Source organism: Cyclospora cayetanensis, unplaced genomic scaffold (assembly GCF_002999335.1).
Source record: "Cyclospora cayetanensis isolate NF1_C8 unplaced genomic scaffold, CcayRef3 CcayRef3_contig_168, whole genome shotgun sequence".
NCBI lineage: Eukaryota > Apicomplexa > Conoidasida > Eucoccidiorida > Eimeriidae > Cyclospora > Cyclospora cayetanensis.
The window spans coordinates 45,044-57,535 of NW_020312112.1; the positions used below are offsets into that span (position 1 = coordinate 45,044).

General features: G+C 48.7%; 1 protein-coding gene across 1 annotated transcript; it reads right to left on the minus strand.

The window, feature by feature from the left end:
• Positions 1–839: 839 nt before the first annotated feature.
• LOC34623811 (narbonolide/10-deoxymethynolide synthase PikA1, modules 1 and 2) lies at positions 840–11,575 on the minus strand. The gene is made up of 7 exons (XM_026337146.1): positions 11,036–11,575; positions 10,820–10,950; positions 6,481–10,626; positions 3,049–6,325; positions 1,614–2,879; positions 1,246–1,391; positions 840–1,080 (listed from the first exon to the last, which is right to left on the minus strand). The coding sequence occupies exons 2-7, from the start codon at positions 10,939–10,941 to the stop codon at positions 840–842; spliced, it is 9,198 nt and encodes a 3,065-aa protein (XP_026192931.1). The 5' UTR covers positions 10,942–10,950; positions 11,036–11,575.
• Between the last annotated feature and the right edge of the window lie 917 nt (positions 11,576–12,492).

Sequence of the window (12,492 nt, forward strand, 5' to 3'; positions counted from 1 at the left end):
ATGTCGAATTTGGCGGTACAGGTAGCTCCTTCTTCGCCTAAAACTTTGCTTGTGCTCCTTAATTGCAAAGAATCTCGCTACCGTGCTTGTGCAACAAGTTTCGAATGTAGGCGTGGAACATCGTTTCCGGTTGCATATGGGAAGCACATGTTTAGTGACATCAGGCACAGTACTTCAAGTACAAGTCTTGCCATTCTCAAAGCATTCACACTCCAGGACATACAAAGGGCTACCTGCCGCAATGGCGGTTACCTTTGCTAACATGAAACGGCTTACCACTGCACGCCCGTAATAGATTGAAAACTGCCTATCAAGATCCATTCCTACTGGTATAAGGCTGCCGGAGTAAATGTTATATCGTGGCCCTCGGCAAAACAAAACCGCACAAGTGATAAGCCCACTTGTCTTTGTCTGCCAGTAGCATCACGTTTTTTGGTTATAAAACAGTACTATGAAAACGTCTGTGGTTAGCACTTCTTGCACGCAGGATCGACTGACGTGATCAGCAGCAATGGAACCAGTACATAGCTTTTACTATGTTTAACAACTCGGTTGCTATCTTCTGCCGCCAGCCTACATAAGCGCATTCCAACGTTTTGCACGATTAATTTGTTTAACTTGCTTGCGATTCTTAGGGTGCCCACACGACATCGAAGACTTGTTGAATTGCAGTAGTTGAAGTGGATGCAGCAGGCCCAACTCGGAACTGTTAGGGGTTGGCATTTTTCCCCCGAGATCTGCCTCTGGCGTCCAAAACCATGATTAATCAGGGAGTGTACCTCGTCTATAGCAATCAAGTTTCATGCATTGATGATTACAGAAAGAAGCAGTAGACGGTCTCACTGAGGCGCCGGGAGGAATTTGTAAAGCGGGTGGGCTAAAAACTGCTCGCTATTCCATTCAAGTGCATGCTCGAGCTCCTCATTGGTCTTGCTGAGCAGTGCCGTCTTTAGCATCTGCTGCGTGTCGGTTGATAAGTTTGTTGGTGCATTTGCAACAAGACTCTTCCCAATTCGCTCGAGTAATCCACGTGGCAAGATCGTGTCGAACGGATCCCGGACGAGGTGATAATTTCCCAGGCTGAGGGGCAACAAACAGTTCACTATGCTCATCTAGAAAATTGAAGAAGAAGAGGCTACAATCGCAATGCACTAGCACCCCACAGTGGCTTCTTCCTTAGCGGGTCGGACTTCGCAATAAAGAAAGCAAGATGTTTCTGTGAGCCGGGGATGCAGGTCAACTCACAGATAGGCTAGCATTCTTGTCCAAACTTCGCCAGGAGAGGGAAATAGGTTCAACGCATCTGGAAGACAGGATTGTAGATTCCGTGTTTCGATTGGAAACGGTTCTTTCCTGTCTAGATCGTCAGAGAACCAGTAGGATCTCCAATACTGCAGCAAAGCGGTAGCACCAAGTGGCACATGCCTGATAGATGAAACCCAGAGCAGCGCCGAATATTCAAGCTACCATCACACATGCTGGTACAATCCCCCATAAAAGCACCAAAATTAATACGTTATTGAGTCTGTTTTCTCTTGGTCCCGCGTACTTCTGCTTACACCGCAGTGCAAATTTACCCTACTCACACAGCAACTTTATTTTGACTGACTTACGCGCATTAAGGGTAGGACATGGTAAGCACATGAGCTGTTCTGATTTTTCTCAAGTCCTCGAAGGAATTCATCCACGGTGGACTCTCGGAAGGGGATCTCTAGTTCCAGCAAAGTTTGCTTTATTGCTTGCCGTCGAACCCCAGTGGGGTTCACAATGTGGATGACACTTGGACGGGTAGCCATCCTTGAAATAGTAACTAAGATGTCTGCTGATACATCTATAGGGGTTGACAGAAAAGGAGGACCCACTGGTAAAACGCCGGGAGGCAGGACACCTTGCTGTAGCGCAGCCATTGTAATGGCAAAGAATGAGTTTCGGAAATCGACTCGACCAGTGTTGAAGTACACTGCTGAATTGGGCAACCTGTATATTGTAAAAGTAAACTTACTCTCGAGGTTGCAGGAGGCGGCATCAGCTGATGCAGCCAATTCTTTCACCCAACGCTGACAATTTGCAAGTACTTCTTCAACCGCCCAACGTGCCCATGGATATCCAACGACACTTGCCGGCATTTGGTTCTCCATCCTATCTATAAGCTCTCGTGGAACAGACAATTCCTCTGGTAGTGGCCGATTCAAGTCGTCCCCAAACGCTGCAAAGTACTGAATATGGGCTGCGAAGTCTGACAGCACGTGAAGGGGTTTAGCCTTTCCTTTCGTGCACAACTCGACGAGTGGTAGAAGTGAAAGGACGTTGGCCTTTCGAATTGCTTCGTACGGCAGTCCGAAATCAACGTCTCTTCCGGCATGATACACAGCATCAATTGTGCGTGCCAGAGTTGCGAAGTTTTGCGGAGACAAACCTAGTCTTGGGGCCTTCAAGTCTCCAACCACTGGTATGATTTGCTTGAAGTATCGCGGTTTCCAGCGTTGGCCTCTTCCCACAACAGCATCTACGATTCTGTACATAGCATGCATACGGTCTCGAGCCTGAACAAGGCAGTAAATGCGGAGGAATCCGTTTTCTTTTTGTGTTCTGTTGCAAGTCCTCTGTTCCAGCAGACTGCACAAGATCTGGCTACCAGTGAGGCCAGTGGCACCGGTTAGAAAGATCTCTGAAAGTGAATCCGGAGGTGTGCATGGATCCAGTGCTGCCAAACTCTGTTTGCTTAGGGAGTTCTTGAAGATATATTCAGTCAAGTAGGCAACATCGTCTGTCGGCGTTTGCTTGCGGTCTTGCGCCAACTGTGACGCAGCTCCCAATAAGAATACAAACTTCTGTGCGTCCAGCGGGAAAGAATTGTGATTCCACGTGTGCCGTGTAATCTGAACGCAACAGAAACCGTGCTATTTGATGGCGGCTACACTGTTAGGGGCGTTATCTACATACTTATAATGAAGTCCCATTTGCTGGCATACGAGCTGTCTGTCGAGCAGTCACTGTGCAGCAAGCAGCACTTTCAACACTCTTAACGCTGCTACTGGAAACACTCACCGTGGGTGCAAGTGATGGATTGTCGCCTTCTTCAGTGATTGCAGCTACTACTGTGCCCCCAAGTCCATACGCAAGGTTTGCACCGAAAAGCCGAGCTTTATCTGCTGTATGGATATCTTGCCCTTCTCGTGTGTAAATTATCTTGGTTTTGTCAAATGGACTGATATTTGGGTGCAACTTGTTGAATTGGATGTTTGACGGCACATACCTGTGTTTCAGGGACAGGACCGTCTTAACAAATGCAACGAGGGCTGCGGCAGAATCCAGATGGCCAATGTTGTTGTGGGCAGTACCCACAATAAGTGGAGCCTCAGCAGACCGATTCTCGAATACATGTTTTACTGCGTTCATTTCAATAATATCCCCAAGAACTGTGGCTGTGCCATGGGCCTCGTAGCACCTCACCAATGATTGATTCACCTTACCATCTTCCAGTGCTAGATTAAGAACCCTGACAAGGGCTCTAGTATTTGGTGCCGTTAGGCGTGCACCCTGTCCATAGTGGGAAGTTGCTATGCCGCGCACAATAGCGTGCACAAATTTAGATTCTGCTCGTGCAGTACGCAACGGCGCGAGTAGCACTCCTGCAGCCCCTTCACCTCTCACAAGGCCATCTGCTCCAGCATCGAAAGTGCGACACCTGCCTGATTTCGAGAACTGGCGCGTCTTGCTGCCCCCTAGGAAGAAACAAGGTGCTAGGATGAGACTCACTGCTCCAACAAACGCTTTTGAACAAGCACAGAGCTTTAGCTTCATTACGGCTGTGTCCATTGCTACCAGGCCGGATGCACATGCAGTATCCACTCCGACACTCGCCCCGATAAGGCCTAGCGCGTAGGATATCCGATTGGGGATCAAACACATCATGCCTCCAGGTTCAGGGTATCCAGAAGCTTCTCCCAAACGTGGTACACCGCCGTCTGCTCCTTCGCCGATAGCAAGGATGCCCGACTCTCCTTTGGTAAGGCTGGTAAGCTGATACTCATTGGTGTATGTAGCACAAAATACCCCGATGTCCTGTCCCTTCAGCTCTTCTCGGCCATACTGTGCGTCAACAAATGTTTCGTACGCTACTTCGAGTAGTACACGCTGTTGCGGGTCAATATTGCGAGCTTGATTTTCACTCATTCGGAAAAACTGGTTGTCAAACAGATGTGCATTATCAAGTAAGGCTGCTTCCTTGACGTAGCACTTGTTCTCATCAGGATCAGGATCGAAGAGAGGCTGAATGTTAAATCGCTGCCACGGAATATTCTTAATACAATCAGAACCAGCTAGTAGCATGTTCCAAAATGCCTCGGGCGAATCGCTGTTTCCTGGAAGTCGGCATCCCATCCCAATGACAGCGAACCCTTCGTCGGAATTTACTGAAAGTTGGGGCACAGGAGCCTTTGCACTACTTGTGAAACCTGCAGATGACCGTTTAGTCATATCCTCGGCTATATAGTCAATGACTTCACAAAGCGATGCAAACTCGAGCAGCAAAGAAGCAGGCAAGCTTATTGCAAGTCGTTCTTGAATCATGTTACGTAGTTCAACGGAGCCTAACGAGTCAAGACCAAGGCTCTCTAGGTGTGTTTCTGGGGTGATAGAGCTTTCCTGATTAACCAGTGATGTGGCAGCATCGAGCACAACCGATTCAATAAATTCCCTCGTTATTTTTTTTTCCTGCGAGTGCTGTGTAGGGGTCTGTTCGTCCCTCACTAAGTCTTCCAGAGTCCGTGGAATCCTATCATCAAAAGCGCGGGAATACATTCTCCAATCTACGACCAAGGCACAAATACAGGGTTCTTCATTTTGAAGTGCTTGCTCCATAATTTGTATGGCTTCTCCCGAGACAAATGGCTTGATCCCACGGGAGTTAAATATCCGCTCAAACTTATTATTCCGTGTGACCATACCCACATCGGCCCAAGGTCCCCACTGAATGCTCTTCGCATGGAGACCTTGAGACGCCCGGAAGTACGCCAAAGAGTCTAAGTACGTGTTAGCAGCGGCATACGGTGCAAGTGCGTCATTTCCAGGTAGAGTTGATATAGAAGAAAACAGCACAAAGAAATCAAGACCATTTTCTAATTGCAGCTGCTGGCAAGCAACGTGCAAATTCCATGCTCCGTTTGCTTTGGGGTCGTACACGAGCTGAATTCTCTGAATATTAGAGTGGAGAATACTAGCATCCCCTTCAAATCCAGCGCAGTGAAATATACCTCCAAGAGGGCGTTTTCGGTGGACTCTGTATAGCGTATCTCTGACGTGACTTCTGTTCACCACATCACAGACCATGATTTCAGCTTTCTTCTCACAGATTCCGTCCTCAACCGCCTTCCACGCTGTCGTCTGTCGCAGTGCTTCATTTGGTTTCCCACTTCGTGAAAGCAGCACTACTAATCCTGCTCCTTGATTCAGCAGCCATTGAGCAACAGCAAGGCCAAGTCCTCCTGTTCCTCCTGTAATAAGATAGGATTTAGCTAAGCTGACCAGTGCTGTCCCTCGGAACTCGGGAATTGGCATTGGCTGCAGGCGTGGCGCCAAGAAGGAGCTTGGTGTGATAATAATATCCTCCTCGAGTATTGGTAAACCTTCATATACGAGACCAAATTGTGTATTGATCCAACTTAATGCCTTACTGAAGCTTTGGGGCCCTTCATCCTCCACATTTGCGTACACAACCGTCACTGACCTTTTGCACAGCCTTTGAATCTCAAGGCGAGCAGTGCGGCACATACCCAAGAGGCCAGAATGCCTAATTTCACAATCCTCTTCACTCTCCCTAGAATGACGCAGGCTGGGGACTCCAAAAGCGCTGTTGCTACATCGTACAACAACACAGAGAGGAGGATGAAAGCTTACTTCTTTCTCTGCCGTCCTGTGGTAGGCAAGAAGAATCTGCCGGAGCTCTTCTATGCACACTGTGCTTGATTGAGAGCTCCACAAACCTCCTACAAATACCACTCCTTCTATCTCATTTCCAGACGGCAAGCGAGGTAGTGTGGAGACGCGGGGAATGCCATTAGCCTCAAGGATTTGGGCATTCTTGATACCCGATAAGCTGAGAACGTTGCGAAAGTCACAAACGTATTCCCCAGGGACTCCGCAGAATAGCCATTTCTCTGCTTGTTCCGGCAGAGAGAAGCGTTGTGCCTCAGGTAAAGGCACATTCTTCCACACAGTTTTCCAGAATGGGCCGTGATGTATCTGAAAGTCTTTCTGGGATGGAGCAGCAGGTTTGTAGTATTTCGGAGAGCGGGTTTTTGTTTCAAAAGGAAAGGGGAATTTTCTGGCAAGATACATACACAGCACATGCCCTATCCCATGGCTTGCCGTGCACTAATTACTACCACTGGTTAGAGAACACTTTGCAGCTCGTGGTGATGCGTAGCGTATCGGCTAAACTGCTCTTCCTGCAATACTAAGATTCTTAGGTATTCTTACTTATGATTCCAGCGCAAGGGACGATCCGCAAGAATAGCAGCGACAATTTCCTTAACATGCAACTCCAGCTCCTGCAAAGATTCTCCTTGGCGATCACGTCCTGATAGTTCAAAATACCGAGCATCAACAGACGCCAACCTCGCCACTACTTGCTTCGCTAGGTTCACCAGAGTCCTCTGAGGTCCAATCTCCACAAACACGATTCGGTCTGACTTAGACGCTTCCACTGCTGCCTCCACAGCTTCTCTAAATCTTACAGGGAGTGTCAATTGCTCGCTCCAGTAACGCGGATTTTGAGCCTCTGACGAATCCAGCGTTCTTCCACGCACTGTGGAGGCTATTGTGATGGATGCTGGCTGCAAATTTACTTGGGATGCGAGAGCCTCCATCTCAGAAACGGCACCAGCCATGAGTGGAGAATGGAAGGCATGGGACACGTGTAAGCGTTTTGAATTGGCAGAAACGCCCAGGTGCTCAAGAAGCAAGTCGACCTGTTCTTTGGCGCCAGCAATGGTAACACTGTTAGGACCGTTATCACCTGCCAGTGACACTGCTTGCAATTGCTGTAGCTCTGTGGTGAGGGCTGCTTGGACTGCAGCGGCGGATAGACGACATGCCACCATAACTCCGTTTTCGTTGGGCTGTGCAGCCAGCAGTGCAGCACGCTTCGCAACTAGACACAAAGCGTCTTTCCATTCCATCACACCTGCAACAGTGGCTGCCGCGTACTCACCCAAACTGTGACCAATTACTATATCTGGTTTCAGTCCCTGCTCCAACAAAACCTTACTCAAACCCAACTCTATGGCAAAGATAGCAACTTGTGAATACTGTGTCTGACTCAAGATCTCCTCCGCTTTCTCCCTGACCGCTAGTGACTCGGCACCGTAGACCAAGTCTTCGATGCTCTGTGGTCCATCTGCTGGGAACCAATTCATCTCCTTCAATTGAGCGGTACATGCAGATATGGTATCCCTGAACAGTGCGCTGTGATGGAAATACGCGCTTGCCATATCTAGATACTGCGAACCCTGTCCAGTGAATAGCCAGACTACGGTAGCGCGACCATCGCTGGAACCGGCAACAAGCTGTTCCTCACCATCTGTCCACGTTGCCTTGAATGTAGGCTCCACCTCCACGATTGCATGTGCATTGGAGCCTCCAAAGCCAAATGAACTCACTGCACCCAGCAACGGCTGGGACTCTTGAATGCCTAGGAGGGTGTCGAGAGGAATGCATTTGCTAGGGAATAGGAGGTCTCTGTACTTGTCACCTCTAGACAAATCAATATGTGGATTGGGCGTGATAAGATGGAGATTGGGAGTCGCCGTCCTGTGTTGAAGAACAAGAATTAGTTTGATAAGACCAGCAATGCCTGCGGCTCCTTCAGCATGACCCATGAGGGATTTCAAGGCACCAATGATCAGTGGGGGCCTGTCTGCGAAGCCATTGCAGTAGACTGCTCGAACGGCCCCCACTTCAATAGGATCTCCGAGCGATGTCCCAGTGCCGTGAGCTTCTAAGACAGAGATGTCTGCAGGTGATTGTATCCGGGCATCACGCAATGCTGCTCGAATCACGGCTTGCTGCGCCGGTCCGTTGGGAGCAGTGAGGCTGGCACTCCTGCCTACATGGTTGTTTGCGGCCCCTCTTATCCACGCATAGACAGAGTTGGGGTTCGTGGATTCGCGTGGCAGTGCCTGCAAGAGCACTGCGCCGCATCCTTCACTGCGAACGTAGCCATTTGCTGATGCGTCGAAGGTCTTGCACCTTCCGTCGATGCTTAGCATATGAGCTTTGCAGTACTGCTCAAAGACATAATGGTTAATCAAGACATGAACTCCTCCTGCTAGAGCAGCTGTGCAGCGGCCGGTAGAGAGGAGATGCTTTGCAACATCAAGAGCCACAAGAGACGAGGAACAAGCAGTATCAATGGTCATACTTGGTCCATGAAGGTTGAAAACGTACGACAGCCTATTAGAAACGATGGATGCTGCACTACCTGTCCCGCTTAAGCTCTTCGCCTCTTGTGCTGAGGTGCATGTTTCTCTGACCCAATCATTGTTGCAGCAGCCTACGATAATGGCCAAATCCACTAGGCTTCGATCATCAAGTGCAGGCGCGATTGTTTCGTGGCAAACTTCCAACAAAATACGCTGATGGGGATCCATCAACTGGGCTTCAGCAGGGGAAATGTTGAATAGCGCGTTGTCAAATAAACACATATCTGGAAATGTTCCCGCGTCACTGACATACAACTTCTCGGACGGGCTTGCACCTGAGGTTCGATATTTCCACGGATCGAATCGCGAAAGTGGAATGTGTTGGATACAGTCCTGGCCAGCCTTTAAGCCCTCCCAAAACTCCGATTCGCAGTAAGACCCCGGTGGAAGCCTACAGGAGAGTGCAGTAACGGCAACGTCCTTTTCGTCAGTAGCGTGCCAAAGCCCTGGATGTATTGCTTGATTTGTGCTCACTCCTCGATCTTCACACAGCAGCTGCTCCAATCGTGGCACGAGTTCAGCAATGCAGGGATGGTCGTACAACAAGGTTGCAGGAAGTTGGATCTCAAGCTTCTTTGAAAGACTTTCTCTAATCCCAATGGATGTCATCGAATCTACTCCCGCCTCTACAAACGGGGTCGTTTCCTCTATAGCTTCATTGCGGTTTAGGGCAAGTCTGAGCGATTCGTCAACTGCAGCCCTTATTTTTTGGCGAGATATACTTGGCATAGATGTCGATAACGCTTCCGATCGGCCACATTGAACTGCCGAAGGAACTGTATTAGTGTATCCGTGCGGGCTAGAACCGCCCAAATGGGTTGAACCTGCGTCTTCAGAATGAAATGAAGCTGCAATATGTTTTGCTGGTTCTTCTACAGGGACTCCCTTTACGCAGTTCCCTGTGGTTAATGAAAGGTCCTGAAGGGAGCCGCTACGACTTCCCGTCATCTTTGTCTGGCTACCATTCCTGAGAATTCTTGTGTCCATAGAGGGCACAGGGACGCTCTCGTCAATGCTTTCATCTAGAAAGGAGTCCACAATACTGAGCGCAGTGTCCTCGAAGGAAAAACTCGAGCTTGCACGAGCACTGGCAGGGATACCCATTTCGATTGGTGAGCCCACTTCATTATTATGTCCTGGTATGTCAATGAGGTGAGACCAAGGAAATCTATTTCTTTTCCACGCACACTTGTCATTTAGCTGGGTTTTGAAATCGTGGCTATTTGTTTTCGGGCCCTCCAAGATTACATGGCCGTTACAGCCGCCAACGCCAAATGAGCTTACCCCTACCACCAGTGACCTGTCAGCAATAGGTACTTGTGTTGCAGCTCGAGGGATAAAAAAGTAGCGAGGCGTCCTATCTATTAGACTGCTGAGGCGATTGAAATGCACCGTTGCAGGCACACACCGATTTATAAGCACGAGAATGGCCTTGCAGATCCCTGCACCGCCCGATGAACCCTCGCAGTGACCAATGTTGCCCTTTATTGAACCCACAAGAAGCGGCCTTGCGTATTCGTGAGATTCCCCAAAGACGGCAGCCAGGCTTTGCATTTCCACTGCGTCCCCCATCCGTGTCCCAGTACCATGGGCTTCAATATAGTCTACTTCATCAGGGGTCATTTTCGCCTTGGCGAGTGCACCCTCCATAACACGCCGTTCGGCGCTTTCACTTGGAGCTGTTGTTGAAAAAGCCCTTCCACTGTGTACCACAGCATGCCCCCGAACAAATGCAAGAGGCTGCACTGCTGACGTATCCACAAATTCAGAAACGTAATCTTCTCGAACGAGCGAAAAAACTATGACTCCTTCTGACCTGATAAAACCATCCGAAGCCTCATCAAACGGACGACAACGCCCAGTTCGTGAGAGCATTCCCAGGTTACACAGAGCCACTGTAACCTCTGGAGCAATGATGAGTTGAGACGACCCAGCAAGAGCACATAGCATCCGATTGGATTCTATATGGCTCACAGCTGTGCAGAATGCAACGATACCTGATGAAGTTGCGGTGTCGATTGTCATTGAAGCCCCCTCAAGGTTCATGCAGTATGAAATACGATTCGCAAGCATTGCATGCTGGAGGTCAGCAACGAAACACGATGGGCCATCCCGCGAAGGCAGCTTTGCATGGACGAGGAACCTGAATAGTTGTGCACAAAGAACATAATAACCAGTCATTTTCCCGGCTAATATAATGGCCCGTAGCCAATACATTCATGCAAGCACTGTCACCTGCGCATCCTTTGAGGGAACTCGATCTCCCGGAGGCAATGCTTAAACGTTCCTTTGGCAGGCTATACAGGTGCTCACCCTAGGGATGAAATAGTACCCACCAATCAACGCAAGAGGATCCTATGAAAACTCCAGTCTCATCTGGAGGATTTAGCCGGCCCTTTGTCAAGGGAACTCTCGCTTCGAAAGCGGCCTCCAGCAGCAAGCGCTGCTGTGGGTCCATCTGTGTAGCCTGAGAACAAATTGTTCCGGGCGCACTTGGAACAGGACTGCAGATCCGGCATTTCGTTCGTTGTGGAACGCAAAAATGAGCTTACCTCATGGTCGGAGATATCAAAAAAATTGTTATCGAATGCATCTGCATCTTCCAGGAATCCTCCCTCTTTAACGTACACCGTCCCTTTACTTCCTTCTGGGTCGTAGAGCACGTCTGCATCCCAACGGGAAATTGGTATAGGGGTTATCACATCCCGTCCCAGGATGAGAACGTCAGCCCACAAGTCTCCAAGTGTCCTAACGCCTCCTGGAAGTCGGCAAGAGACACTTACAATAGCCACACGAGGGGTCCTCTGCTTGATACCGAATGTGCGCACTGGAAGCTTACTTTGAGAATCTACCCCAGCACCTGCTGTGACCTTATTAAGCAACCCCACAACCTCCTCAAATTTTTTACATCGAAGCACTCTCGAGGGAATCTCCACCCCCAATGAAATAGAGAGGGACTTCAAAAAGTAAGAGCTAGCTAAGTTGTCACCAGACACTAGTTCCCAGAGGCTTTCAGAGGAGCCACCTACATCGCCTTCAACCGCGTTCCCAGCAGCACGTAACGCCTCTAATACAACATCCTTGCTGCTTAAATCTATCGGTCTGGAGGAATGGTGTTCACCCTCCATTATGCACAAACAGAGGTGCACTGGTCACGTATGATGTGGCATGCCACTGATGCGCCGCACAGCAATGCGACTTTGCTTGATGCCCGACACATTAAGCTTTTATGTGCACCAAAACGCTGAAAACGCAGTACAAAATTGTAGGAAGCATCGTGGATCTGCTTTCTATAAGTAGGGTTCAATGTGGAAGTTCTGAAACATTCAGCAGCTCCCCGATGGTCACCTCGATGGACTCCACATTGCGGCGAAGAAGAAGCAGTCGTCCTGCAGGTCGAAGAGTCAGAAAACACGGTCTATAAAGCCCAATAAAGCTATTTCATTAGCTAAAAATTTTTGTATTTCCGTCTAAAGCTCTTCTATTTCTGATAATTAATGAGTGTACCTTGAAGCAGCGTTGTTCCGCCTAGCGCTACCAACTAAATTCGTGAAACTGTTTTAAAACGAAAGTGTATGTTTCTGAAAAACCTTCAGTACTATAAAGTTTTGTTTTTTGAGTACCAATGCGTTGTAAACTTTTCCCCTACAACTTTTTTAGCCTATCGCCTTACCAGTCGATGTTCACGCCCAGTTTTCGTCTTTTGGTACAATGCTATCCATAGCGAAATTAGCTTTGAAGAGCATAGGAACACATGCAACCAGCCGCAGGTTTACTTTTGAATTTTTTTCGATTATTGGAGTAGTCGATCTTAAAATTTATGCAAGCTTTTCCCTCTACCAGTGACAGGTACAGCGTGGCCAACAGCACTTGTACTGGCTGGTGATCCAAGTATATAAGGAAAACTCGAAATGTCGCATAAATTACTTTTACTAGCATCTGGTTCTAAGCCATTGTAACTAAGACATCTTCTATTGCGCCACATTTCACCGCTGAGAATCGCCTAGCC

Coding starts and splice junctions, on each gene's coding strand:
- LOC34623811 (XM_026337146.1), bottom strand. CDS start 10,941: ATGGACCCACAGCAGCGCTTGCTGCTGGAGGCCGCTTTCGAAGCGAGA. Junction 2,880..3,048: donor ATCCATCACTTGCACCCACG/GTGAGTGTTTCC, acceptor TGTTGCGTTCAG/ATTACACGGCACACGTGGAA. Junction 1,392..1,613: donor ATGTCCTACCCTTAATGCGC/GTAAGTCAGTCA, acceptor GCTTTGCTGCAG/TATTGGAGATCCTACTGGTT.